Genomic DNA, 27,650 nt, shown 5'->3' on the forward strand with positions numbered 1-27,650 from the left:
GGCCTGGTCCTAGTTGTCACACAAACTTTGAACAAAAAGGTGATAAAAAGAAATCTTAGAATGGAAAATGGAGTTTGAAGGAAAAGTGTCTGCAGCCAATGGTGTTACAATGCTGATGAAATTAACTGTTTGTGTTCCAAGAAAGAGCATTTATTTATACAAAATCTCCCAAATCCAAGGCAGTTCTGTTCCACAGGTGGCCATGTAAATGTGGCACTCAGGCTGTTCTGCTGCAGGAGTCTGCCTTCAGCTACATTGCTTGAGAGATTACAGGTGTCCTACAGCAGCATAGAGCTGTGACTGTGCTTACTTTGAGATTATATTTTGAAATGGGAGTAATGAATTCAGAGTAGAGCTGGAGAAGCTGCATGACTTTACTTGGTTCTAGTTGTGTAATTGGATTAAAATGGCATTGCACAATAGCAGACCTGTACTTGACATCCCAATTTTTCTTCCTTAAAGGGTTTTCCATGCCTTCAGCTGCCTTTTTTTTTTTGAACTTGTGGTAAGAGTTAGGATGCCAATTTGGATGGGTTAGATATGTGTTTCAGCAACATTGATGACTTTTTCTTTAGTTTTTTTTAAATGTTGATGTATGAAATATAATTTTTTACAAATTCAACCAAATAAACTGGCTTTAAAACCATAATACATGTTCATTTTAGCTGCAGATCTGTAAGGAAAGCGGGATAGTGTCTTTGTTGTTAAAAGCTGCTGGTAAAGGGATGCACACAAAAAGCTGTTTGCAATGCATGGAAGGAAGCTTGATCTGGTCTGGGAGAAATCAGTGCCATCCACTTGGAATTCATCCATCAGCAATTAGCATACCTCCACATCCACACACATCTCCTTTCCAGGATGTGCCCATTTTTCTGCTCTAGTGAAATGGAGCTGTGCAGGATGGCAGAGCACGGCCAGAGGAATCAATCTGGGGCAGAGCCCTGGGACTGTGGGAGGAATGATGCTGTGCTCCCACTGAGGTCTGATTTTCACACTGCAGTGCATTTCCCCATGCATTCATGCAGTATTTTGTCTTGCCAGCCTCTCAGGGCTGACAAATTATGGGCAGAAGCAAGAGCCAGACTATCCGCCCCAATCCTTTGCAGAGATAATGTTCTTGCATTTAAGGAATTTCACCTCATCCCAGGCAGGTAATGGAAAGCAGGTCCAGCAGCTCTGCTCTCTGTATTGCAGCAGCTTTGCTTGGTTTTCACCCTTGCTGTCCTGCTGCTCTCCCAGTCCAAGGAGATATTTGGTCTCTGCTTTGTGTGTGCTGGCTCCTTTCCCTCTGCATTCCAAGGACAGCCCTTCCCTGGGCTCACTGCAGCATTTTCTGGGCATCTGCTCACTCTCCATGCACTGAGACAGAGCACTGATCTGCCCCACTGGTGTTTGTTGCTGTCCTTGGGCTCCTGAGCTGCCCCTGGCAGTGGAGTATGAATTTGGAGAAAGTGGGGCTTGACTGCAGATGCGAGGCAGCTTGAGGAATCTTACTCCAGTTAAATTCCTCTAATGAAAAATTTCTTTTGTATACAAAGTCTGGCTAGCCTGCTAGAAGATAGGAGAGAATCCTGAAGTCAAAACAATTAAAGGAACAAAGTTTCTCTCTCTCCTCTGAAGAGTTTAACCCACAGGCCAGTAGATTTAGTTGACAGAGGGATTGGAAAATCTGATACATGCAGACAGATGCAGACATGTATAAGATACATAAAGTAGTTACCTGTAGGCATAAGGATTAGCATACAAGCATACTGAGATTTGTCCTTGCAAAGATGGGAATGCCAGCACAAATGCTGAAGTGGTGGTTTCTATACATCACGTAATGATTAATTTTTGAACCTTGATAATGTGTGGCTCAAACTTATGTATTCTGTGGAGGAGCACAGAAGCAATCTGCCCCTCTGATGGCTCAGGTATCTGAAACTGGCTGGGATCTTGTAAAGGTTCTTTTACAGCCTGCCTGGGCTCTGAGTGCCCCTCTGGAAAGGTCTGTTTGTTCCACAGATCCTGCATCACCTCTGCCAGGCTGCTGTGGGTATCACAGCTAGCCCAAATCACCTACTGCCCATCTCTGCTCAGGTGCCTGAATTGCTCCCTTCAGGAATCTTGCTGGAGCCTCTATTTAGAATTTTGACCATATTGGATTTTTGCCATTGGGAAGACCAACACACTGTGGAAGGAAGAAAAAAATTAGAATGGATTGCATTGGGATTGCCTGACTAAAATGCTACCAGCTGTGTGTTGGAGCAGGGAGTTCTGTTACTGCAGGGAGGAAAGGAAGAAAAATGCCCACTTTGTTAGCTGAGAAAACCCAATTTGTAAAGTTCAAATCTGCATTCAGACCAGAGTCCAGGGTTATTTTGATCAAAGTACAGCTTGCTGAGAGACAAAAACAGGCAGGGAGGAAGCCAAGGCTTTCAGCCACCAGCTTCTCATATCTTGGGAGCATTGAGCCTGGATATGGCAGTCTGGGAGTTAAAAAGTGCACAAAGCAGTGCACATTTGGGGGCACTGAGGCTCTGGTAGGTAGATAAGGCACTAGGAGGAGATTAGATTGCAGTGTGTTGATGGAACATGGGTTCTGGGGAACAGCAGGAGGAACATAAAGGAAAAGACAATATCATGTGCAGAAGATAAGGTTTTGACAGTATTGTCAATTATTAGAATTTCTGGATTTCCAGGAGAGTTCTCCTTGTCCAACCATTGGTGAAATTCCCTGCTGCTCCCTGCTGGCAAGGAGCTGTGTCCTTGCAGGAGGTGCAAGGAATTTGCATGTGATGGTTACTGCAGCAGTGAAGGGCCAGTTCAAAATCACACTTGATTTAAGGTAGTGAACCATACCAATGACAGGGTTTATGATGTTGTAAAAGAAGCATCTGCATTGCTCAGGGTTATTTTAAAACTGTCTTTACTGAATCACTGTTTGAGTCAACAATATGAATTTAACAGCACAAACCACTCCTGCTCACCCCTTTTTCATTTTTTAATCTCTCTGCATGTTGTGCTTTTGTCCTGAAAAAATAAAAATAAGTGGTCCTAACAACACCAGTTATTTGAAGAAATGAAAATGCTGACAGGATGGAATGTCTCAGCAGCAGAGAGCAATTTGGCACTTAGGGTTGCAGAGGCTACAGAGAGCTTCAAGTGCTGCATTCCCAATGAGAATACCACTATTGATTTATTTCATAACTTCACCTGCCTCTCACTGATAGATGGCTGCTTGTTTTGATCCCTGGAAAACAGTTCTGCACAATAACATAGGTGCATTGAATGCTCCAAAGGTCAGGCAGCTTGAGCATGGGAAAATATTTGTGAATGAGGCCCAAAAAAACTACTGAAAGAGGTGATTTCTGGCTCAAAGATTAGTCTTCATTTAGAGACTGAGAATTTATTGCTGCCCAAACCAGCATTATCAGCTTTCTGTCAGCAACAATCATCAGGATTTCCTTTCCCAATCAACATGAGCTGTGACCTCATGGCTGCAAAGGTGAAACCCTGACAGGGATTAAAGTCTAATAGAAAGAAATGAGGTAGCAGGGCTGAACAAAGAGGAGCTTGTTACACAGCAATGGCCAACTCAGGCAGAATGTTGCAGCTGAAACACGAGCCACTGAACTGAAGGCAAAAAGGAGTATTTTTAAGAGCCTGAGTAATGCTGGGTCTCCCCATCTTTCAGTGGAGAGGGAAGGCAGACTGCTGTCCTTGCCATCAGAAATTTTTGAAGTGGGATTAGCATAGCCTTGTGGTTTGTCAAGTGTTTAATTGCAATTCTGCAGGGATGCAGTCTCAAAGACACTGGAAGCCAATTTGATAATCATGCCTATCATTATAGACACCAAATTGCTCCTGTGCACAAATAATATTCAGTAGTCTGAAACAGAGAGGCTGAGTCTAGGGCAAGGTTTAGAACATGAAAAGTGATGAAAGGCAAATACATGTCTGATATTCATCAAAGCAACTTAATCCATGGTGGAAGAGTGAAAAGAGGTAAATATGGGTTTATGTTGTTGATCTGTGAGTTGCTGGTTTTTTCACTCATCCCCCAAGTTCCTGGAACCAACAAGTGAGGCCATTTTTTCAGGGGGAATTCCTTTCTCTTAAAGGTCACCCCTGACTGCTACAATACCTTTTTATCTTAAGACTTGGTTCAAGTCCCAGTGCAAGCCATATGGATCATAGCTTTCAATGGGCTCTGGATAAATCCCTTTGTCAGTCACCAACACATCCCTGCTTTTTCCAGCAGAGGTAGACTTGTACTGTAGTCCAGATCCAAGCCTCTTGGAAGTTTATGGCATCCAGGATGCTTTCTGCATGTTTCAAATATCTTCAGCCCACCAACACAGGATAGCATCTCCTCATGCTGTGTGCTGGGCCCTTTCAAAAAGGAACAGGATAATTTGACCTCTCACTGGAGCACAGAAATCCCCTAACAGGGCTGAGGGTATTTGACACCTCATGGCATGAAGTCTCTGGGCTGCAGTCTATTCTGAGGCTGCAAGTAGAGGATTAGAAACCAAATCCATCCCAAACATACAGGAATACTATTGAATTTGATGTGGACGAGATACTGACATATTCCACATGGTTTACTTTGAGCACCTCTCAATCCAGCACAAAGAATCCAAGTGAATATGAAGCAGAAAGGATGAAAGAAAACAGTCCCATAAGTAGATGCATAAATCAGGTTACTTGCTGATACTGAGCAGGCTTCAGAAACTATTCAGAATAAAAATATCTCCAGCCTACACATTACAGAGCTTTCTGTGAGGAATCAATGCATCTTTAAAACCTCCAAGGTGCTTCATTTTTGTATTTTAGAGATTAACGTCAGCACAAATACCACAAGGTTAAGTCCTTTTCTTGTAAAGAAATCACCATCTCAAGCAGTCTGGTTGATCCCCAGCTCCCAAAAGGTGGAGCTGCAGGAACAGCCTTCAGCTGCCTCTGAAATGTTTGTAAGCTTTCTCCAAACCCTGAGGTCGAGCCATGTGGATAATCCCCAGCCCAGCATTAGGATGCAATGTTCACAGCTGCAGAGGGTAGCTTGGCTGAAATTCAACTTATGATGAAAACCTCTGCAGCAGCTTTTGAAGGCTGGGCAAAGTCTGTGTCCTTTCTGGGCAGATTTGGCTAAATCAGCCCAGAATATGGCTAAAACTTTTCACTCAATGGCAGCAAGATATTTAATTGTATGAAAACCTTAGAAATTTTAGATTTAGCAATGCTATGGCTTGAGTTCCTTTCATTTAGTACTCTCAGCCTAAATAAATATGAAGCTGATTGGGATAGAGGAATAATGAACCCTGTAGCAAAACCCAAAGCTACTACCCAGCATTGAAAGGCAAGTGACAGGTTTGAGGTTTGTCAGACAGTTTTCAGAGAGAAAGGCACGTACATAATGCTGAACTGAAGGGAAAATTTAAGTAGGGACAATGTAATTACCAGGCCAGGAAACTGGGCTAGGATCTTTATTCTTTATGAAAATGGCGTAGATTGATGTTTTCCAAACTAATTGCCATGAATAATTTATTAATTTATATTATTTCTTTTGTTTTCAGTTTCATTTTTAGTGAATTGATGGAAGGGGAAGAAAGAGACAAGTTACCTTTGTTTGCAGGTGACCACCTGCAAATAAAGTTAATTTTTCTCTTTTTTTCCCTCCATCAAGTCTTCAGAGGTGATTAAACAGGATCCATTTCAGTTGCTGCCTTTCTTGCAAAGTTCTTGTTTTGATCAACTTAATTTTGTTCATGCTATCTCTGCTTCATGCAGAAACTAAAAAGAATGCGAGGCTTCAGTCTGTTTTAAAGTTGGGTTTGACCATTTTTACCAAAGAATGGAGGTAAAATGAGAATGAAGGAAGCTTTGCAGATTTTTACAACATGGGAATATTTTAACAACAAAATCAAAAGTCTCGTATCTCTTGTTCCCATGTCTTTGTCAGGAGTGAAACTGGAAATTTCACACTGGCATGTGGCCTAAGGCACCTGTATCTCCCTCAACTCACAAGGCATACTGGCAGTTCTACCAAACCTCTTATCCTACTGAATTAAGATATGTTCCTTTGAGAGCTTTTCCTGGTATGTTTGAGTACCTTTTTATTTGTATTATAATCAGCTTGAAATCGTGCCAAGGGAAATAGCTGTGCCCTCCACAACAGGACCTATTAAAGGCAGAGCTCAGCATTACTCAGCTACAACTATCAGAGCCTTCCTCATTTCCTCCCTTTCTCTGCAAACACACTCTAATCTGGAGTGAGCTAGAACTATTTTTTTTCCCCTGCATATATTGAAGACAGACTTGGTGTTTGTATTGGCACAGGGCCTGACATGGCATTTGTGAGGATGAACCACAGGCATGTGTACTTCAGCTAGGCTGAGCTAGGGAAAAGTGTGTTAGAATCAGGAAAAACCTTCTTCCCCTCTCCCTCTGCTTCCAAACCAATAAGGCAAGGGGGAAAACACCCTTTAGGCTTCTTCTTTGCAACCTGTGGCCACAAATTCCTCTCACCTCTCTTGACATGCACACATGAGGCCCCTTCACAGGGCTGGGGACTATCACGGCTGCACGAGCAAATTTTGGGAGGTGGCTTTTGCATGGGTGCAAGGGGAGGAAGATAGAAGTGGCCAGACATGGATGGTGCTTTTGCTTTCTTCTCCAGTAATTTGCGAGGCAGCACAGCTAAACTTTAATGGAAGAGAAGACAATATGCCCCTAACGTGGGTAGTAATTGAGCATATTCCCAACTAGGATACAGTGAAGAGATCTCTCTATCTGAATTTTGTCTCTGGTGTGCTCCTGGAGCAGCCCTACTCCCAGCCCCAGCAGCAGTAACTTACACACTGCCATGAGCAAAACTCCCTGGCATTTTACAAAGATGTGTTCCATGTCGGGTTCGGCTGTCTGTCTCTGCCCCGACACGGGTAGTGTGGTTCTTGGGTGGCACGCGTTTCAAAGGATGAGTCTGGACTCTTCAGCTTTTCGGTCTTCAGATTGTTTATTATTTCTTATCTACAAAATTTTCTGTCTGCCCAACAGAGGTCTGATCTGCAAGCAGTCACAGGCACTCTCTGACCACCCATGGGGCGGTCGTGTCTTTTTATACTAATATCTACGTACATAATATTTACTTTTATTTCCCAATGCTTTTCACTCATGTTAGCAAGTGCACCTTCACCATAAACCAATCTCCAAGTGCCAACATCACCACAGGAGATGGAGGACAAGAAGAAGAAAGAAGGACGAGACACGCCCTGATCCCTCCATCTTGTCTCCATAACCCCCCTGTACCAAAAACCTTAAAGTCTATATTTCACCTTCTAAATGTGTCCCTTTTACACCTTTTACTCTAAAGTGATTCTCTTGTCCTCAAACTCTTGTTATTTCTGTGGATGGATCAAAATCAAGCCACCAGACACTCTTGGCAACATTCTAGTATTTTCGAGACCCCCAAGGGTTCTCCTGGCATCTCTGGACATCGGGAACGATGTGCTGAGATCCCACAGTTCCATAGTAAGGTTAATCTAAAATGCACAAAAGAGTGGTTTGGTGTGTGGAGCAGGGAATGAATTGTGGGACCTTTCCACTTGATGGTCATCAGTTCAGGTCTCACCCAAGCTGGTACCAGCCAAACTCCCCTAAACAGACTCTCCTGCTCTGGAGTGCCTTTCACAGGGAATCGTGGCTTTTTCACTGCTACTCCAACATCCACCACAAACAGCTCCCTGCTTGGTAACTTCCCAGAGACAGACTGGTCCTGTACCAACAGAGCCAAGAATTAATCCCTTTTCAACTGGGACCATCTTATGGTAGCACCTTTGCTGAGGGACATCAGTGCTGGAAACTGAGTGCCAGTTGAGCAGGCTATTTCTGTCCCTTTTTATTCATGGGAAAAACTCCTGGGATAGTGCCCTGGTGGTATTTGTGCTGTGCTCATTCTAGGGGCAATCCCAGACATTATTTTCCAGTAAATGCAGACTGATGTAAGAGGAGATGAAATTAAGTGTGGGTACGTGTGAATCATGTCTGTAGAGTGTAAGGGCTTTTCAAGAACAAACTGTGAGCAAACTGGGCTGGGCTCAGTCCCTCTGCACTGGCAGAGATGCTCAATACTGCAGCAACTGGACTGAGAGGGGCTACTGAGAATGGCTACTGTGCATGAGGATGCTTGTCCTTGTTTGAGGTCAGTGGAAGCTTCTTGATGCCCTAGTAACTTTTGCTTTCAAAAAAACATCTTCTTTCCACCTGTGCTCAGCAGTATGTTGTTTATCTCCTGGAGGTAACTCCTAAAAAGTATCTTGATTTGCAGTATGACTGGAAAAAATCCTGTCACTTCAGCTCATTAGATCCTTTGAGTAATTAACAGTATTATTTCTGCTGCTAAATCAGCAAATTTGGTCTGCATTTTTTTATAATAATTATTTTTATTTTATAATATTTATATTATTCCTTGAGATTAATATTGGCACTTAGTATTTGAAGTATTCTGTGCTTATATTGTGATTATAAAAGTAGTTGTGTGTTGTCATTCCTACCCAGATTAGGATACACTCTATTTACTCCTGTTTTATCCAAATGCTGCAAATCCTTTAATGAACTTTTCTTTGCTTCTTCAAATTAAAATGCTCATAATCATTTTAATCCTCATTTCAAAATTGGGAAAATTTCAGAAAATAATCTACCCAAGAAGGAAAAAAAAAAGTTACCGTTTTTGTAAAAAAATTTGAAAATAATTTTATTTGATCTAAATTCAAAAATGTGCAAAGGTGATATCATCCAAAACTTAGAAAGCTTTCCAAAGAACTGAGTCAGTTTTATTAACTCTAAAAACTGGATATAGTGTGCTGGGGGGTTTCTGTGATTCTGAAATGGATAAAAGCTCTTTAAGTTTAAGGTTAGGAAGAGCTAACTGAGGCGGTTACCTTAGCATCTCCTCTAAGTAAATGATTAAGAATGCAAAGGTAGAAAAATCAGGAAACTGCAGTTAATATGTTTCCCTGATAGATTCCCAGTCATTTATACCTCCTCTTTTTGTTTAATCATTAAATCAGTCAATCTTTTCTGCTTCACATGTATCTAGCTTCTATCGCTTTGTAGCGATCTCAGACAACTTTTCTCTCAGAAACCCTGCAGGGATTGACAAGATGTTTTTATAAATCAAAGGCAAAAAAAGTCGAGAAAAGAGATTTTTTTTTTCTACAACCAGTCTGGCTTTACTTTCTTTGGAATTTTTTTTCCCCTTTACTCTCCATAAGAAAAAATAATCTGCCTACCTGGCTTACTGTGAAGTGCTCTTTGCAAGTTTCTTAAATGCAAAAGACAAGTAGGATGGTGGTTTTAAAAGAGATTATTGGACAGAGTGTCTGAAGAGGTTGAAATACAACTTTAAATAGAAGGTATTTTTAAGAATTTGGGCTTGAGGGGAAAAAAGTTGCTGTCAGCTCAACTCTTTGTTTGCCAGAGGTCAATGAATGATGAGGAAGAGATTACACAGCAAGCAAATAATGTTGAATAACGAGTTTGAAACTCTTCTGAAACTTTAAGCTTGTATTTACTCCTTTTGTTTCTTCTGCATTGGTCAGAAAAAATCTTTTTAATCAAAAAAAATCAACATCTGGAACAAATACTGATTTGTCATGTAGAGCACGGGGCTCAACAAACGTTCTTGCTGTTTCTGGCCTTAGCAGACTGAGTGTGTGGTTATGGCTGTGCTGTACCTGCTTGGAGGATGCACTCTGTAGGGATTGGTCCATCCACCCCTTCTTGGGAATGTTTTCCCTTGGATGTAATTCTCTAGAGCTATCCATGACTAGCATCTTCCTGCCCTGTGCAGTCCTGTCCCAGGATGGGACAGAAAGGATGCAGATGTCACTCCTTTGTTCATGAGCTGCCTGTGGTTTCCTTGGGTATGTTCTAGTTCTGAGCTGTCACAGAGCTACAGGTGCTGTGCCATCTGCCCAGCACAAACTGCAAAGTTTATCTTCCTTTCCAGCTCTGACTTGTCTTCCCAAAATTCCCAATGCTCTGTAGGAAGGTGGCAATGCTGGTTATCACATCCTGCCCTCCCACACTTCCTGTCCCTTGCTCCTGCAAGCCCCCATCTCCTGCCTTGTGCTGAGGTATGTGTTGAACCACTCCATGGTGGATCAGCATCAGGAACTAATAAAAATAACAGCAAGAATATGATGATGTAAAATTGGAGCTGTTAAATCCAGTCACCAGCCCACAGGGATGAGGTGTGGGGCACCAGCAACCAGGAGCGGCAGGAGGAGGAAGGGCAGAGAGTCCTGGAGTCAACTTCCAGGTTTCCTGCTGGACCAGCCCTGTCAATCAGCTTGTTCTTCTACTGGGTCACTGACTGATGGACCTCAAACAATGGAGCAAGGATGGGAAGTGGCCCCCAGGGCAAAGCAGGACTTCCACTTTCCGAGAGCTGTCAGCTCCAACATCAATCTGCAGCCATGACGCGCACTTGGCTCAGCTCCCTGAGCTCCCTGAGCCAGGTCACCAGCAATCACCACTGGAGGAAGGAGGCCAGACCACTTCAAGGCAGACTATTTAAGTCATCTTTGGCTTCTGAAAGTTCAGTCTCCTGCAGGATACTCACTGCTGCTCCCTCCATCCTTGCCTACCTGCCAGGGAATACCACGGGGTAGGAGTAGGGCCGTGAGGTGCATTGGCAACCTCCTGTTGGTGTTTGCCACTGCACCAAGTGCTGAAATATATCCCAGTTAATGACACCCCAGTAAAATACCAGTGTGCTGGAACAGAGCTACATTTCTCTTGTTTAAAGGAATATATGAGAGGACAGCCTGTTGAGAATGAACATATCCTCTGAAATAAGGAACTCCTTAGAAAGGCTCTTTCCAGCATATTAACAAGTATTGATACTGGAGTAAAGCAACCCAGCTTGTTAAAGACTGGGATCTTTGTTAAACAGTGAATGCAAGCTGAATGTACTGTTGTGTTTAAATCTCAGCTGTCCTTAATGAGATGGGAGAGGGAAGGAAGAAAAGACAGAAACAACCCATTCATGACGAAACCAGTCACTGTTTCTTCCTTTACAAACAAAGGAGGGGGAAAAAAGGAAAAGAGCTCTCACAAGAACCTGTATGAATTTCCTTAAGAGAGTGTACTTTAGATGGAGAATAAGTCAAATTCTGTGAGATGTTGGGGTTACCAGGGTAACAATGGTTTGAATACAAAACCAAATAGATGTATGAGCCCAAAGTAAATCATTAATGTGCATCAGTACATTTGAGATGGGTTGGAGTGATTTATATATTGTAGTCCTTCTTTATTTTATATTTCAAAAGTGCTCTTTGATTTAAAAGCAAACACTTAATAGGCCTCTTTTCAGACAATTATGTCCCCTTTTCTACAAAGCACTTTGAAAAGAGACTAGTCATTGATGCCATCTAATAGAACAAACACACAAATTTGATGGAGTCAAACAGAATAAAGGGGCCTTGGTACATCAAGGAACTTAAACATGGGCATTATTTTGAGCTTGGTAATCATCCCAAGACTACTCTGTTTCTTGCAAATTTGCATTCAGTACCCTGCTGAATTCAAGCTTACATGGTCAATCTGCAATATACTTTTTTACTACTAGGAACATTTCTTGGTAACTATTTTTGAACTAAGTCTTTCTATAATAGATGAAAAGAGTTATTATAGATAGGTTGGGGCTGGATGCAACTGTTTCCCAAGCAATTATCTTCTTATTCATACCTATTTTCCTCGTTTAATACAATTTATTTAGTCCAGGAGACGTCTTCACAGTAGCATGAAAAATAACAGCAAAAATAAGTTAAATGGTCAATTGAAGAGATCTCTTACAGGATCCTAAATTAGCCCTGGTAAGTCCTGAACCTCTGTTGGTTAACAGTTGCTACTAACTGTGAGTGATTGCTTTCTTCCCAACATTTCTTCCCATCCTCATTGCTATTCTCGGGACATACTCAAACCTTGGGCTTCATAATTAGTAGGAATAAAACACGGTCATTTAACAATGCCACTAAGCTGGAACAAATGGGGTTACTTTGCTTATTGAAATTTGGGGCAAACACCAGAGAATAATATCCTAGAAGAGAAAAAACATACTGCATGCCTAAGGTTATGGAAGGGAATTAAACTCTGACTCGCAGTTAGAAAATCATTGTAACTATTTTCCTTAGTCCAATAAAAGAAACTCAGTTCTTCTCTGAAATAGGAAGCGTTAAATTTATGGCAATTTAATAAATGCTGGAGGTTTTGCAGTTCACAGTGTACTTGAATGATTATAAAAAACAAGTTCTTAAGAGCTGAAGTGTTTCTTCCAAGGATTGTTTTTGGAAGCTCCTATTTGCTGGGTGTTATTTGTGTTCCTTTCCAAGCAGATAAAATGGGAATAAGGAGTTCACCAATAAAAATAAGAAAAAGAAGTACCAATAAGAATAAGGAAAAGAACTCCTCTGGCTCCTGCAACTCTGCTAATGGTCTGACCCAACACACCTTTCTGGGGGAGAGCAGCTGCATCGTTGAAGGTCAGCACAAGAGGAAGGGGAGCTCTGCCCAGCTTCCCTGGGAAGCTCCAGCCAGATGACAGTAGCACACCACATCACTGCTGACAGTTCCTTGAGCAGATTCCTGCCATGGGCAATTAGCCTTCACAAAGCATGAACAGACTAGTTTTCTATGAGGAGACTGAATTTTAGCTGACAAATTAGACAGGTTCCCTGAGGCCAGTGTTATGCGGCTTTGCCAGTCTCACTAAAAATGTGATTTATAACAGATTCCTCAGCAGAGGCACTCCTTGCTTCAGGAATGAAGGTGCACACTGTACTCAAACTCTTCATCTAACATGATGATCTTACAAACCTTTGTCTTGTGCAGGAAAAATTGACTGTTGCTTGCTTTTGACTTATCAAGTGACTCCTCATCTGTCCATGAATGGATAGTGGGAAACTACAGTGCATATTTAGAAGTCAGGCATGCACTAGTGTAAATAACATTTTAGGAGGTAAGAGTATATTAGTTTGGGAAATTAAATCAGATGTAGCTGGATGGAGTTTCTAGCTGTGAAAACAATGCAACAGATTTTTGTCTAAGATGTGTCTCTGGCTTTTGATGACTCTGGCATACAACAGAAGCAGAGGTTGTGATGCACAGGACTGCACTATTTCTATGTGAAGTATCTCACCCTGCCTGCTCCCAGCACTGGGTGCTGGGCAGGTGACTCCTGATGCCTGGTGGTTGTGATACACCCTGGGGGCAGGATGAGCCAAGGTGGCTGTTCCATCAGTGCAGGGCTAGCAGGGGTGAGAGACAGAAATAAAGTCTAGCAGACACAAATACCATATTGTGCTTTGTTGCCTTTAGTTCTGCCTTTAAACTACACCATTCTGAAAGAAAAAAAAAAAAGTTTTCCCAAAGGTAATGGAAGACTCAGAGTTTTTGTGCAGTTGCAGAGTCAAAAATAATGGGCAAGGAGAAAAGGGAAGAGAGAAGTCAGGTCCCAGACCCAATTCCTGCCAAGAGGCTCCACCTCTGACTCATCACAAGGTTTTCTCCTTGTTTCCCCCTCTGGTGAAACCAGTATTTGTATTCTGTGAATATCAGCACTTGCTCAGATCAAAAAGCAGGCTCACCCATCCCTGACAGTGTCTTGAACATGTCTGTGTTTGCATGGAATTAACAGTTAATATTTTAATTATTAATTTGTATTACTTAATAGCTGCATGCTGTGTTTCTAAGGTATGAGGCACACTGAGAGACTGGTAAAGTATGGGAGGGGAGGCTAACAAAGCTTTGGTAGCCTAGCAAGTGGATAATGTGTGGCACACAGATGCAGGCACAGGGGGCTGATTTTATTTGGATGAGTTTTGGACTTAAGGAGAACATTGCACAGGTGAACAGATGGACAAATGCCTCCTTCAATATCTGCTTTTATCTCCATGTGAGCTGGGAAATGTATAACTCTGAAGTATTATTACTCCCAATCATTAAAGAGTGTGGGATTTTTGAATTTAGAAGCCTGGCATGCACATACCAATAATGACTTCTGCAGAGGCTAAATCTTATCATCAGTAGATGCAGATGGAAACTATCAAACTTGACTTATATTTGTGTCTGCTTAAAAAAGATGTTAAAAAAATTAATAACTTATCACTTTAGTCTTCTGATATGACCTTCTGGAAAAAGACATATAAAAAAGGAATGGATCAAAGCTTCTCTTCAGATACATAATTACACAAATGGTTTTGGACAGCCTTACATATTGGTTTAAAAGAAACTTAATTTTCTTTTTTGCAGATCCACAGGTATGACAGGGAGGTTTCATCAGATATTTCTTCAATAGGTTAAGGTTTTGAAATTTAAAGGCAACAAAACATCCTTTTATCTGAACCTTCTGAAATCTTTTGATGATGTTATTTTAATAGCAATATTTGTTCTTTTTCAAAAAAAAGTTTAGATTGCATGCTTCTTTCAACAAATACTAAGCTAGCACAGGAAAATTCTGAGAAAATAAGTTCTGAGATTTTTAACTAGAACTTAACAAGCTTCATGGTATTATATCAAAAATGAATGCTCACAATTTTCAATAACTTTTTCTTGTAAGTATCGAAACCTTTCTTATAGCTGCAAAAATTGATAAAGAGCTAAAGAAAAAGATTCTGTAGAACTGAAGTTTAACCCTTTATTTCTCAGTTCTGTCAGTCTAGCAACTCTATATAACTGTATATATTTTCTCCTTAGAGACAAATAGATAATGTATGTAGCAACTTCTACTTACCAGTAGCATCTTCTCAAATATTATTTCTTAAGATGCCATTAGGCTGGCTTTCATAAATTCTGCAAGAGCAAACTTTGTAGGTATTTGTCTCCTAACATGAAGATACCAATCCCAGGCCTATTGCTCCCACCTTACAAAGCTTATCTGCTGACAGATGTTATACATATGGAAAACCTTCTAAAGGCTGAGGTTATTGGGATTTAAAATCCTAAGTTATCCTGAGTTGGAAGGGACATGTATCCTGTGATTTTAGTGCACAATAAAGATGAGCAGGCTGACTCATATTTCACAGATGGAATTAACAAATTAAATGGACTCTACACCGGCAGTGAATAATACAAACTCTGCACTCCAATGGTTTTAGGCCGAGTTCTGCTGCCCACTATTTTACCTCCACTAGATGTCAGGCTTTTGACAGAGCTGGAGGGGTTTAATCTCTATTTCTTAGTATGAAGCTTGGTCAGAATCACAGCTACAATTCTCCAATTCCAAGCACCAGCAGTAACCCAGAACAGGGGATACTATGAGTGGCTGTATGGGTGTTTCTTGCTCTTCATTCTTTTATGCCTTGTTTTTTCCCTGCAGCAAATTTCTCAGCATTGACAAGATACACCAATGCTGGTAAATGGGAGCACTTCCAAGGAATGTGGGATTCCCTGTGGGCATTTCCCTTTGCTCCTCCATTCATTGGCTTGACACATCTGTTCAGGAAGACTACATAATAACTGGTGAGTTCCTCAAAAATATTCAAGCATGTACCTCTTCATTCTCTGAGAGCAACCAGGTGGTGGAAACTTTTCAGTTATTTCTCCTCCCTAGTAGGGATATTTATTTCTATTTTCTGGGAGTGAGATATGATTTCAGAGAGTATTCCCATCTCTCCAACAGCATCTTTGTGAGGTATCTGAAGGAGCCAAGCTGGCCTCCAAGCTTAGCAAATGAATTACATTTTCCAAGCAACAGAAGGCAGATAGCATTTCCAGGGCTTTACACAGGATTTTGTAAGACTTTGCTCACAGATGCTAAGCAGTGATTGCCACAGTCCCCAAAAGGTGAGTTTCCCATGTGGAGATCTGCAAATATGGAGCAATCCCAGCAGGTTTAATGTGCATATGGAGAGTGACTCCACACTGTGCAAAAGCAATGAGTCTGCTTGAACTCCCTGTCCTGTGCCACAGAGTGACTCCACAGAAGCACAAAAGCCTGGTGAGCTCAGCACAGAGCACAGAGGTGATTTATGTGCACTGGCTTAATAGCAGCTTTTTGGCTGTTCAGTTGTCTGGGCTGCTGAAGTCCAGAAAAGCTGTTGCTGCAATGAAAACCAGGGAAAGACAAGATTTGCACTTGACAGATGAGATCTGATTGTATTTGTCTGGGAAATCTACGTTATATGGCAAAAGTGTCAAATCTAGCTCCCACTCCACTGCTTGTGGGAGCATTTTCACACTGGCTTCTAGGACTTAAAGCAACACTGGATAGTGGAAAAAGTCACAGGAGGAGACTAGTAAGTGCATGCTCTCACCTCCACAGCTCTCCTGGAGAATCCTTCTTTGCCACAAAACCTTAAAAAAGACCCTTAGAACTTATTTCAGATATATTGTCTCTATGCAGCATTTCTGCAAGCTCATTGCTTACTGCCACATTCCCCACACCCACCATTTTTCCTTCAGCCTCTTGACTGGAGTCAGTGGCAGCCTGCCTTGTGGAGAGAGATGTCCTTCCCTGCTTTGTGTAGGCCCTTGTGCATCCCTGTCCTTTCCTACAGAAATTAAGCTGTAGTAACCAATTTCTTTCCCTTGCAGCAGTGTTAAACTACACACCACACTCAATCTCAGAATCATGGGTAGTTTGGGTTGGAAGGGACCTTAAAGAGCATCTCATTTCACTCCCCTGCCTTGGGCAGGAGCACTTTGCTCTAGAACAGTTTGCTTCAAGCCCTGTCCAATTTGATCTTGAACACTTCCAGGGATAGGGCATCACCTGACACTCAAGAAGATGTGGAATCAGTGACTTTTTTAAGGCTTAGTTTTATCCAAATTTGTGTTAACTCTCTAACAGGGACATTCTCTATCCATGAGAATACATTTCTAAACAGAAGGAGGCCTCTCCCTGGCACCTCATAGCATGGGAAAAGCTGCAGGATGACACGAGTTAACATACACAAAACCTCCTTGAATTCAGCACCATCCTTCTTAAAATTCAGCTGCGTTTTCTTCTGTGCCAGACAAACCCCTGACTCTAAATTCTACATATTAAAAATCAACTGGTACATGAATTCATGTACCAGAAAATTCCCCAGGCTACCAGGGAGCCAGACTTTGGGTACCAGATATGCTCAGCAGCATCTCTTTGACTCAGCTGACCAGGGCAAGGATAGTGTCTTTCCACATGCTTGTGCCACTGGCTGATATGATGACAATTATGCTGATCCCAACAAAAACATGCTATGCAAATGTGGCATAAAACCTTTGTGAAGGGCACATGACAGTCACAAAATTCCTCATTGCCTCTAAAAACTGGACTGCCTCTAACAAATGAGGCAAGAGTCCCGGCAGTGACTCGGAGCCTGGCAACTGTGCAGCTGACAGCATTTCATCTGCATCTCCCTCTCAGAAGACATCATTTGTTTCCAGAACAAAATGCAAGGGCTTTGAATATCTCCTCAGAGGCCTTGTGGGCTTTTTTTTTTTTCCAGATGGAGGGATTTCCTTCTTATAAAGAATTAAATTTATTTATGATATTACATAACAAACAAGTGACCCATAAATCTCAACATCAAAAATAAGTGCTCTTTTATGGCCTTCAGACACATGTGTAACACCTCACCTGAAGTCAAATAAACTCTGTAGCTGGCTTCAGATTGCAGTAGTTATTCTTGGGTTTGAGACAGTCTGCAGTATCCATTTCATGTGGATTCTGTTTTACCTCTGGTGTTTAAAAAGATGGTGCTACCACCTCTCAGATCTGCTCTTCCTCATCTTAATATAGGTGTTCAGAATTCCTTGGCAAGGTAAGGAATGCCTGTAATTTGCCCAGTGTAAGCAGGAAGCTGAGGACATGATGGCAGGGTGTGCTCCACAGATTTAGCAACAGAGGCTAATGAAAAGCATTTTTCCAAGTGCATTGATCAATTTCACTAGATCCTATTAAAGAACAGAACAAAAATAAAAGCTTTTGGTCTACAGCTTCAAAGCTGTGTGGGCTAAATCGTACTTAATATAACGCAGGCCCAAAATAAGAGTCAGAAAATGAGTATTTATGCCGGAAACATATAAAATATTTATGCTGCAGGATTTGCTTCTTTACTGTAATTTTTTCCAGAGCCCAAATTTTGTCTTCTGATGGAAGTTGCCCCCAATAAAAAAGAGGTACAGTCAGTATACATAATGAGATTAGAGCAAGTGGCCCTCTCACATCATTTGAGATAGGAGGGACTCAATGTCTTTGACCTGCTTTGCCTCCTGCAGAGTCAGCATTTGCTGGATGGGGCAATTTTCTTCCAGAGTCTTAGCTAAGACAGGTCCTTCCCTTTTGCAGCTTCAAACACTGCTGCCTCAAGAGTATAGTTTATCTCTTAATTTGATGGAGAATTATTTCAAATAAGTTCTGCACAACTTTGTTTTCAGACATAATTGGCTCTAGGTGGTGTTTCCCTTCTTGTAGTTCCCTAAAGCTGTGCTAAGAATAATAAATGCTATTTAGACTCTAAACTTTCAGGGAAAAGCCTCATCTTTAAGGGATCTGCCTGTTTTTTCACAGAATTAGGTAGATCAGATGAGCTTAACATACAACATCCGTGAGTGATCTGGGAAAAAACGACTCTATTTTATAATCTGTGTAAGAATTGGCTGATGATTAAACTCTGAGTGTCTTCCCTGTCCCTGGAAGTGCCCAAGGCCAGGGTAAATGGGGCTGGGAGCAACCTGGGCTAGTGGAAGGTGTCCCTGTCCAAGGCAGGGTGTTGGCACTGGGTGGGCTTTAAGGTCCCTTCCCACCCAAACCAGTCTGTGATTTGATGATGATTGTCTAATATAAAGTGTTTGGCCACAATTCGTCTTTTTAAACATTGGAAGCTAATTTCCATACAGGTTAACTTTTCATACATGTTTAGAAAATGCTGAATGATATTTTTAGAAACGAAATATTTAAAATATAGTGTTTAATTTAAAAATATTTTAAAACTGAAGCAAAGTAGTATTTACTTCACAGAAAGGCTTGGACTGGGAGGGACCTTAGAAATCGCCTATTTTCCCATCCCAGCCACAGGCTGGGAGATCTGTATATAATTAGGATGTTAAGCACGAAATAATTATTCCCGCAATTTGTGTTTTTATATTCATTTAATATTTGTTTTGTTTAGAGACGGGTAACCCCAAGAGCACACGGGGCGCGGTGTGGGGAGCGCAGCAGCAGCTGCGTGACGAGAGCGGGCCGCCGTGAGCTTCCCACCGCGGAAACTCAGGTACAAAAGGAAAAGGTGAGGAAGAAGGAAAAGCATGGGAAAACGAAAGACCAAAGGAGCCGGTAAGGAAACAGACACGGAAAAGCCACGCGTCTCCCGGCCAGGAGCGGCCATTTTCCCGCTGGCTCCGCGCACCCGGCCGCCCGCCCGGCGGGGCGGCACCGCCGCCATTTCCGCGCGGCGGGGGCGGAGCGGGGCCGGGGCCGGGGCGGGCGATGGCGGCGGCGGAAGCTTTGCCCGCGGCCCGCCTGGAGAGCGTGCGGGCGCTGTCGGGTCTGTTCCGGGAGGCGCAGCCCAGGTAGAGGGGAGCAGGGAGCGGCGGTGCCGGTGGATGTCGGGCAGGACCCGCCTCGGCTCCCAGCGAGGTCCTGCCCCTCGTGGAGTCACTGCGGGCTGGAAAAGGGGCTCTCCGTACCCACACAGGGGGTGAATGAAGCCCCTTCTGGGGAGCTTCTGCACCCCCAGGCTTCTGCTGGGGCTGTGCTTTTGGGGGGTGAGCTGTCCCTTCTCTTGTCCTGCCCCAGGGGGCCCACGAGGAGCTGCAGTGCGCTCAGTCCTTGTGCCTGTAGCAGGGAGCAAAGGTGTTTGTCTCTTAGCCGTGGGTGGCATAAAATATCCCAGAGATACAGAATGGCTTGGGTTGCAGGAACATTAAAGCTCATCCCATCCCACCCTTGCTATGGGCAAGGATACCTTCCACTATCCCAGGTTGCTCCAAGCCCTGTCCAGCCTGGCCTTGGACACTTGCAGGGATGGAGCAGCCACAGCTTCTCTGGGCACCCTGTGCCAGGGCCTCACTGCCTTCATTGGGAAAGATTTATTCCAAACATCCAGTCTAAACCTTCTCTGTCAGGCTGATGCTATTGCCCCTTGTTCTGTCACTTCAGGCCCGTGTAAATAACCTCCATCTTCCTTGTAGGCTCCTGTCAGGTGCTGGAAGGCATCAGGTCAGCCCAAAGCTGCTCTTCTCCAGGCTGAGCTCTCCCAAGTCTCTCAGCCTTTCCTAACAGCAGAGCCGCTCCATCTGTTTAAACAACTTGGTGCCTTCCCTGGGTTCTCTCCAGCAGCTCCATGTCCTTTCTGTGCTGGGATCCCACGGCTCAAGGCAACTGGGGTCTCACCTGAGTAGGGCAGAGAAGCAGAGTCCCCCTCCCCTGCTGCCCACGCTGGGGGCTCAGCCCAGCACAGGGGGGCTCTGGCTCCCAGCACACATGGCCAGGGCATGGCCAGCTCTCACCACCAGCACCCCCAAGTCCTTCTCCCAGGGCTGCTCTATCTGCTCATCCCAAGCCTGGATTGATCCCCGGGGGTTGTCCTGGCCCGGGTGCAGCACCAGCACTTGGTCTTGTCAAAGTTGTTGACACCTGGCTGTGTGATTTACTTGAGGCTTCCAGTGCTTTTAGTTGATTTCTTTATGCTTCCTTTACTAAGCTACTAAAAATAAGAAAATTGATTTATTTTGTTCCTGGGAATGTTGTGAGGATAAGTACATTAAAGGTGTTTTAGGAATGGAGTTGTGCAAGTACCTAAAACTTAGAGTGGAAATACAGAATTGTAAATTTGTGGGTTTGTTTGTGTCATTCCTGACTAATTTTGTGATTTTTTTTGGGGGGGGCCCTGGTCTTTTGAACACAGTTACATTACTGTTTCTAACTCCATGTTCACTAGAGTGGTATCTTGTAGAGTTTCAGTTTTTAACAATCAAACAGGTCTTACAAGGAGTGACAGTAATCTTCCTTTTGGCATGGGTGCAGGAATTCTGACTCTGTTTTGACTTCACAAGAAATTATGCATGTCTCCTTGTCCAAGGGCTGCTGTACCCTTTGCCTCTGCTTCCTTTTGTATTCCTGCAGAACTTGATGTGGTAAATGAAGGACAGGTAGCAATAGCAAAATGTGGAGCTGCTGTGTTAGGCACCCAGACATAGGAAACTGAAATTAGTGGAATATCCACAAAGCTGTTCTGGATGGATTTCAAGGGCTGTTTACAATGCAAGGTATTATTTTAATCTAAAATCAACTTAGGGGGCTCTCTGGTAGTATTATAAATTAAAAATTAGGGAAAAGATGTTTTCCATTTCAAAAATGCATTTTAAATATTTATAGCTGCTACTTTGTATATGAATCTTTGTTGTACTGCTGGAAAAAGATTATTTTTTAAAAAACTTAGTAAGCATTGCTGTGGAACAGTTTTCTGAAGTCAGTCTTGGCTGGTTTCTTGATATCAGCTAAATATTTTCTAGTGTTCTTGCTAATGTGAGGATTTTTTTATTCAGAAGGACAGTTTTATTTAAATTCCTTTGTAGCACACACTCAAGTTGCAGTGCTATTTGAATGCTTAGGTACAAGAGTCACATGTAAATTTTCTCAGAACAGAATCCTGCTCTATCAAACAACATTTAAGTCAGTCTGTGTTCATTTGGAATATCTTTTGCTTGCTTAGGCTTTGATTTCTGCCTGGACTGATCTGGCTTGAGCAGTGTGGATTTTCTTTCATAGTGTTTAAGAGACAGATTTGGAGTTCTGTCCTTCCTCAATGATGTAAAAAAATCAGCATCTCCTTCCACATTTACACTTCCTTGCTCCATTAGGACACACAAGGTTTTAATCTTCATATTTTACTGGAAATGTCTATACTCTTAGGTTTTCTTTTGCTTTCAATCTAATTCTAAAAGAAAATTTGTCACAGCAGCTCAGCATGCTTCTGATCCAGTGTCTGGCTAAAAGTTCTGTTCTGCTGCATAGCTCTGCTAGGAGAGCAGAGCTTTTCCAGCATAAGAATAACTGTAAGGTGTCCTTTTACCCATTTAGTCACAAAAATATGCACAAAAGTTCTTCTGGCTTCTTTAATTTCTCTTTTTACCAATTGAAATAAGTGAATGTTGTACAGTAGTATGTCTTGCACTGACCACTGGCTTCTGTATTTTGCAGCTGTGTCAGGAAATGATTGGTTTCATGGGATAATCCAACAAAAGGCACAGGCTGAAAGAAGGAAACTCCAGTGGGCTGAGTGGTCCCATTTTCAAGTAATGTCAGAGTTCAAGAACTTGGAAGAGCTAATGGTTCTGCTCAGTGTAGGAAGCACTCCCTGGCTGGGGACTGCCTTACCAGGCTTTAGCTCGTCTGACATTGAGAAAAACTTGTCTCTGGTGCATTTCCTATGGGGACTGTGGTGTGTCAGCCACTGAGTCTTCTCTTGGCACATCATGAGGTGGCAGGAGCTACACTGCTTCTTGTAAGCTGAAGGTTCAAGTTCCATGAATATATTTTCTTGGGTCTTGAAACCAAAACCTAGTTCCAAACTTTCTTTCTGGTTATGTAAGCTCCACTGTTTTCTTTAAGACTGAGGGCCAGCTCTGCTTTTGGTCATTGTTTTTTTTGTGCCACTTTGACTTTGGTATTTTCCCTTCAGTATTGCACCAGTGTAAAATGTACATATTATCTTCCCCATAATGCTCAAGTGATGGTGGGATTTTTAATGTTTCAGTGTAGATGGAGAATGTGTAAATATATTGCTCTTGATCAGCTGTGATGTTGCAGGATAAAATACATAGTTCCTGAAGATCTGAGACCTAATGTTGTGGTAATTTAGTGACATTAGTGTACGTTATTGTATTTCTTACTGCACTCTTCCTTCTTTGTAAGTTTCCTCCATGCCCTAACAGACCTCAACATTGGAGAGACACTGTCCTGTCTGTAAGATGTAGCCTAGCATAAAAGTGTCACTATTGGAGCAACAAATCTGATAAGGAACTTAGAAAATGTGAACTGTGAGCAAAGACTAAGAGAGTTTTGTTTAGCCTAGGACAGGAAACGTGGCAGGAGCAGAGGTGGGAAATAATGGCTCCAGACATGTCTAAGGGTGTGCTTAGGGACCAGGTGGATTGGCAGTGTTTGGTCAACGTTGAACTTGATGATCTTAAGGATCTTTTCCAACCTTGCTGATTCTATGGTTTGATTTATGGACGTGATCACTTACAAAAGAGAAGGTAGAATTTCTAATTGTGCAAATGTGTGGGCATTTGAGTGAGCATCAGAATGCAGGTAATACCATATCACCCAGTAGAGTTTGATCAAGAGGACTTTTAATTCTCCTTTAGGAAGAGTTTTCTGCATGAACATTTTATTTAATGCTACTTTACATTTCCTCTCATCTCATGCAGTGTCATGTATAAACCTACCAGCTATACGTATTAGGGAGAATTTTTTGTTTCCTTTTCATTAAAATTCCAAAGACCTGTTGAAAAGTCATGAGGAATACTAAGGCAGCACCAGTCTCCTACAGCCCCTTTTCTGAAAGGGCTGATGGGAGGATTGTGTGATGTTTTTGTTCCTTTTACTTAAAATTTCTACTATGAATAGTTAAAGACTCAGAATAGCTAAGTATTGTTGCAGAAGCATCTTTGAGTTTAAAATAAGAAGTGCCAGTGTAGGCATTTTGGTAGGAGTGCATTTTTATTTTTTCTTCACCACAAATTTATGTATTTCAGAGAAACTGCAGAAGAAAGTGTATTTCAGGATGTCCTGGAAATCCTGACAAGCACCTCAAGTGCCATTGAGCAGAGCTGCAAAGGCTCCTGTGGACTGGCAGATCTAGACACCTGCCTGCTGCTCATAGCAGAGTGCTTCAGGTGTCTGAGGAATGCCTGTGTTGAGTGTGCCAAGAACCAACATGTCTTGAGGTACAGTTATTAACCCTTGTAACCCATACCAAGGTACCACCTTCTGATGTTGGTGGGGTTTTATAAAAGAGATTCTTATTTTACACTGCTGTGTTAGTCGATTTATTAACTGGCATTTCCCGCTTGATGGAATCACTTGAATTCAGATATGCAAGACACAAAAACAGCTGACCTATTTGTAGGTCAGTCTGGGGCCCTGCTCAGTAATAGAACAAAGTGTTTGGATCCACAATACAAGTTGATTACACAAATGAAATAAGCCTGTTGGAAGCCTGACTGTAGAACTATCCTTTTTTTCCCCTTTCTTTAATTTTTTATAACATAATGAATAATTATATAGTCTTAATAATCAGTTACTGAATTAGTATGTCTTTTAAGGTTCAAATCTGTCTGGCTTTCCTGGCAAAACACAGCATGTAAAACTGTGCATATTAATCCTGATTATATATATACAGGCAAGTAGAGCTTAAAGGATATTAAATCAATCTGCTTCCTTAAGTTATTTAGCCTCTCTATTCTTTGCCTCTGTCTGTTGCAGCATTGAAGGGATGCTGGTGATACAACCAGCTGTAGTTAGTGAAAACCTGACAGTCTGGTTGATGTTTTTAAAAAACCCAGCAAAATAGCAACAAACACCCTCCTTGCCTGCATGCCCCATGAGAACCCCAAACCAACCAACCAACAAAAAAAAATGGCCTAACTTGTCACAAGTTGGTTATGTCAAAGAATTACTGGAGACTACAGTCATAAAAACTGGCTTATTTGGTCGTGTCAAATTTGATTTATTGAACTAAATATAATTTTGACATGGGACTGAGTCTTAATTTCTGTGCTGGGGCAGAATTCTGTTAATGCCCCAAAAATTGCAATGCAAATCATTCTGAGAGTTTATCTATGATTCCTCCTCACTGGAGAAAGGATAAATGATTACTTGGCTTTCTCTCCTTCTCTCTTTGAGCTGGCCCTGTTGTTTTTTAGTAATGGTCCCTAATTGCTTTGTTGGCATTGAAAATCCTCCAAGTTTATTATAGATATAGATAGATACTTCTATAGATACTTATAGAAGTAAGATACATGATTCTTGTTCTGGATGCTTGACTTCCAGACAAAGCAAAGTTTGTACAGAAGTAAAGCTGTTTAAATTACAGGAATAACATGCTGATGTTTAATATCTGATAGGAAGAATAGCAAAAAGGGAGGAAAGAGTACTTAGCTCTGAAGATTCTGTGCCCAAAATTGGTAAAATGCAGAATGATGCAATAAACCCCTTTGATTTGCTTCTGATGGTAGTAATATGGCTACTGATAGGCTGGCAGTAATGTAGGAGAAACTATTTTTGTTTCAGAGGTCCTGAAGATGCTAAAGATTTCCTGTTAACTTCAATGAAAACCCTTTTAAATTTTTTTGAGTGTATTTCATATCAATGTTTTATTCCCAATTTAATAATAGGAACTTGGGTCTCATCTCTACATCTGTCCATTTGATAGAGTTGCTTCATGGAATACAAATCAAAGAAGAATTGTTGCTGACTGGTAAGGCTGGGAATTTATTAAATGTATATAAATAGCCTGCATTATATTTTTTTATACATGTGGTATGATGTCACTTTACTGATGCATTTGTTTTATAAATAAGCTTAATTCTTTCTTGAATTGCAGTTCAGAATTGGCCCTCTCTTAGACTGCTTGAAAAAGGTCTCAAGTCTAGTTCAGCTGTATTTTCACTGAACTGTTCCTTATAGATTGCTAAAGGGAAGATACTTGGAAACTTTTTAATATGATGTACAGTAATTGGGTTTTATAAAAGGAAAAGTTCGTGTACTACCTCCATTCAGAATATATTCTGCTGTTTTACTGTCTTTTTATTTGCTGATACTTAAGATAATTTATCTGATTCCAGGAAGCAAATTTTGGCTGTGACTTCTTAAAAATGGTTTTTAATTTTCATTTGGATACCACGGTTGCTGGCCAGTCAGGATGGTATCTGCCTAGAATTAAGTACTGATTTGACTAGTGTTCACATTTCCCTAACAGATGAGTTTTTTCTTTCAGTGCAGTGAAAATGTGGCTGTGTAGTACTAGTGGTAGTTATTGCTACTCATTTCACTGGATATTAAGGGTTTTCAGTAATTCTCACAATCTGTGCTTCCCAGTGTGTGCATGTGGAGCTTTGTACATTGGACTCCAGATGTGACTGTCTGTGCTTGCAGACAGTATAGCATGTTTATTTTCTTGTGTGTCTGTTATTTCTTTTCACTCCTGTTCCTCAGAAAAGGTTTTTTACTGGATTTCTGCTGCTGCTTTTCTGCTGTTTTGTGAAAGCAGGTGAAACAGCTGTCATGCAGTTACAGTTATGCTATACTAAAACTATACTAAAGAAAGAGAAAGGATATATCAGGAGACTTAACAAGAATGAATAATAAAAACCCATGACTGACTCAGAGTCCAACACAGCTGGATTGTGATTGGCCATTAATAAAAACAATTCACATGGAACCAATCAAACATTCACCTGTTGGTAAACAATGTCCAAGCCACATTCCAAAGCAGCAAAACAGGGAGAAGCAAGTCAGATAATTATTGTTTACATTTCTCTCTGAGGCTTCTCAGCTTCTTGCTCAGGAGAAAATCCTGAGCAAAGAAGATACTTCAGAAAATATTATGGTGACACTGTCCAGCCTGTTACTGTCTGTGCTGGGGCCTTGGACAGCAGTGGGCTCAAAAAGCTGTACAGGTCAAGTGGGCTTGCCACCTTCAGCCCCTTAAAAGCATCAGGAATTGTGGTGTAGGAATGCCACCTGCCAGAGGGGCTGCCCAGCACCTGCAGGAGAGGGAGCAGGGTGTGCTCATTGTTGGATACAGGCATGGCCTCAGGTCTTCCCTTTGGGCTGATGGCTGCTGGCCCATCCTTGCTGGGCTGTCACATGGGTATGCTGTTCTCTGCTCAGGGGTTTGAAGGAGAGGGAGTGCTATTGAGCAAAAAGCAAAGGGGGTAAAACTCAGTAATCTGATTATCTGCTTCAGGCACTTTTTCCTAGCCAGAGGGTGGTGTAAAAATCTACTTATCAACATTGAATATAAGGGTGGCATCAACAAGACATTTTTTAACAGGATTTTGGTAGAAGTTGTTTTGTGACTGCTACTCTACATCGCCATTCAGTAAATACATCTGAGTTATAACTAAGATTTGCTGTGTTGGCCCAGGGTAGGTGCTTCATTTGATGCTGTAAGTAGCATTGATCTCTTGGGGAACCTCTGTAATGATCATGGCTTATGTATTCCACATATGTTAGTACAACAACAAAAAAATTGTAGACAAGCAAATGTTGCCTAATTCCTTGCTGAGTGATCTGCTGAACTTTGTGTTAAGTGGAAATTAATGTAGTGCCTAGAGCACAGGTTCCTTCTGCAGGGTTTACCTCAGAAGTTAACAGTTAAATTTGGCTGTTAGTTGCACTGAAGCAAATTGCTAAATTGGACTTGGATAGCACTGTTGAAACAAAAGAGACCCATGAAATTAATAAGTGGTACTGTATTTATTAACTGTGATTCTGTTTCACGATTCTCCTCATGTTTCATATAGGAAATCAGGTCACAGGGCTAGAGTAGCAAGTGTATTTTGTTCTTGCAGATAATTAGGTGTTAAGTGGAGTATTTCAATTTGTTCATTTGGGTGTGTATCATTTCCTCCCTCAAATGGCTGCTTGGATTGGATGATCCCTCGTGGTGCCT

General features: G+C 41.8%; 1 protein-coding gene across 2 annotated transcripts in view; it reads left to right on the top strand.

Moving 5' to 3' along the window:
- Nucleotides 1-19,450: 19,450 nt before the first annotated feature.
- Nucleotides 19,451-27,650, top strand: part of ATXN10 (ataxin 10) — a 76,470-nt gene continuing 68,270 nt past the window's right edge. For both annotated transcript variants that reach the window (XM_066549930.1, XM_066549931.1), the window contains exons 1-3: nt 19,451-19,536; nt 23,728-23,919; nt 25,369-25,451. In XM_066549930.1, the coding sequence (XP_066406027.1) occupies nt 19,454-19,536; nt 23,728-23,919; nt 25,369-25,451 (358 nt within the window). In that variant the 5' untranslated portion in view covers nt 19,451-19,453. The remainder of the gene's footprint in view (nt 19,537-23,727; nt 23,920-25,368; nt 25,452-27,650) is intronic.

The sequence above is a fragment of the Molothrus aeneus genome, chromosome 5 (assembly GCF_037042795.1).
Source record: "Molothrus aeneus isolate 106 chromosome 5, BPBGC_Maene_1.0, whole genome shotgun sequence".
In the NCBI taxonomy this organism is placed as follows: domain Eukaryota; kingdom Metazoa; phylum Chordata; class Aves; order Passeriformes; family Icteridae; genus Molothrus; species Molothrus aeneus.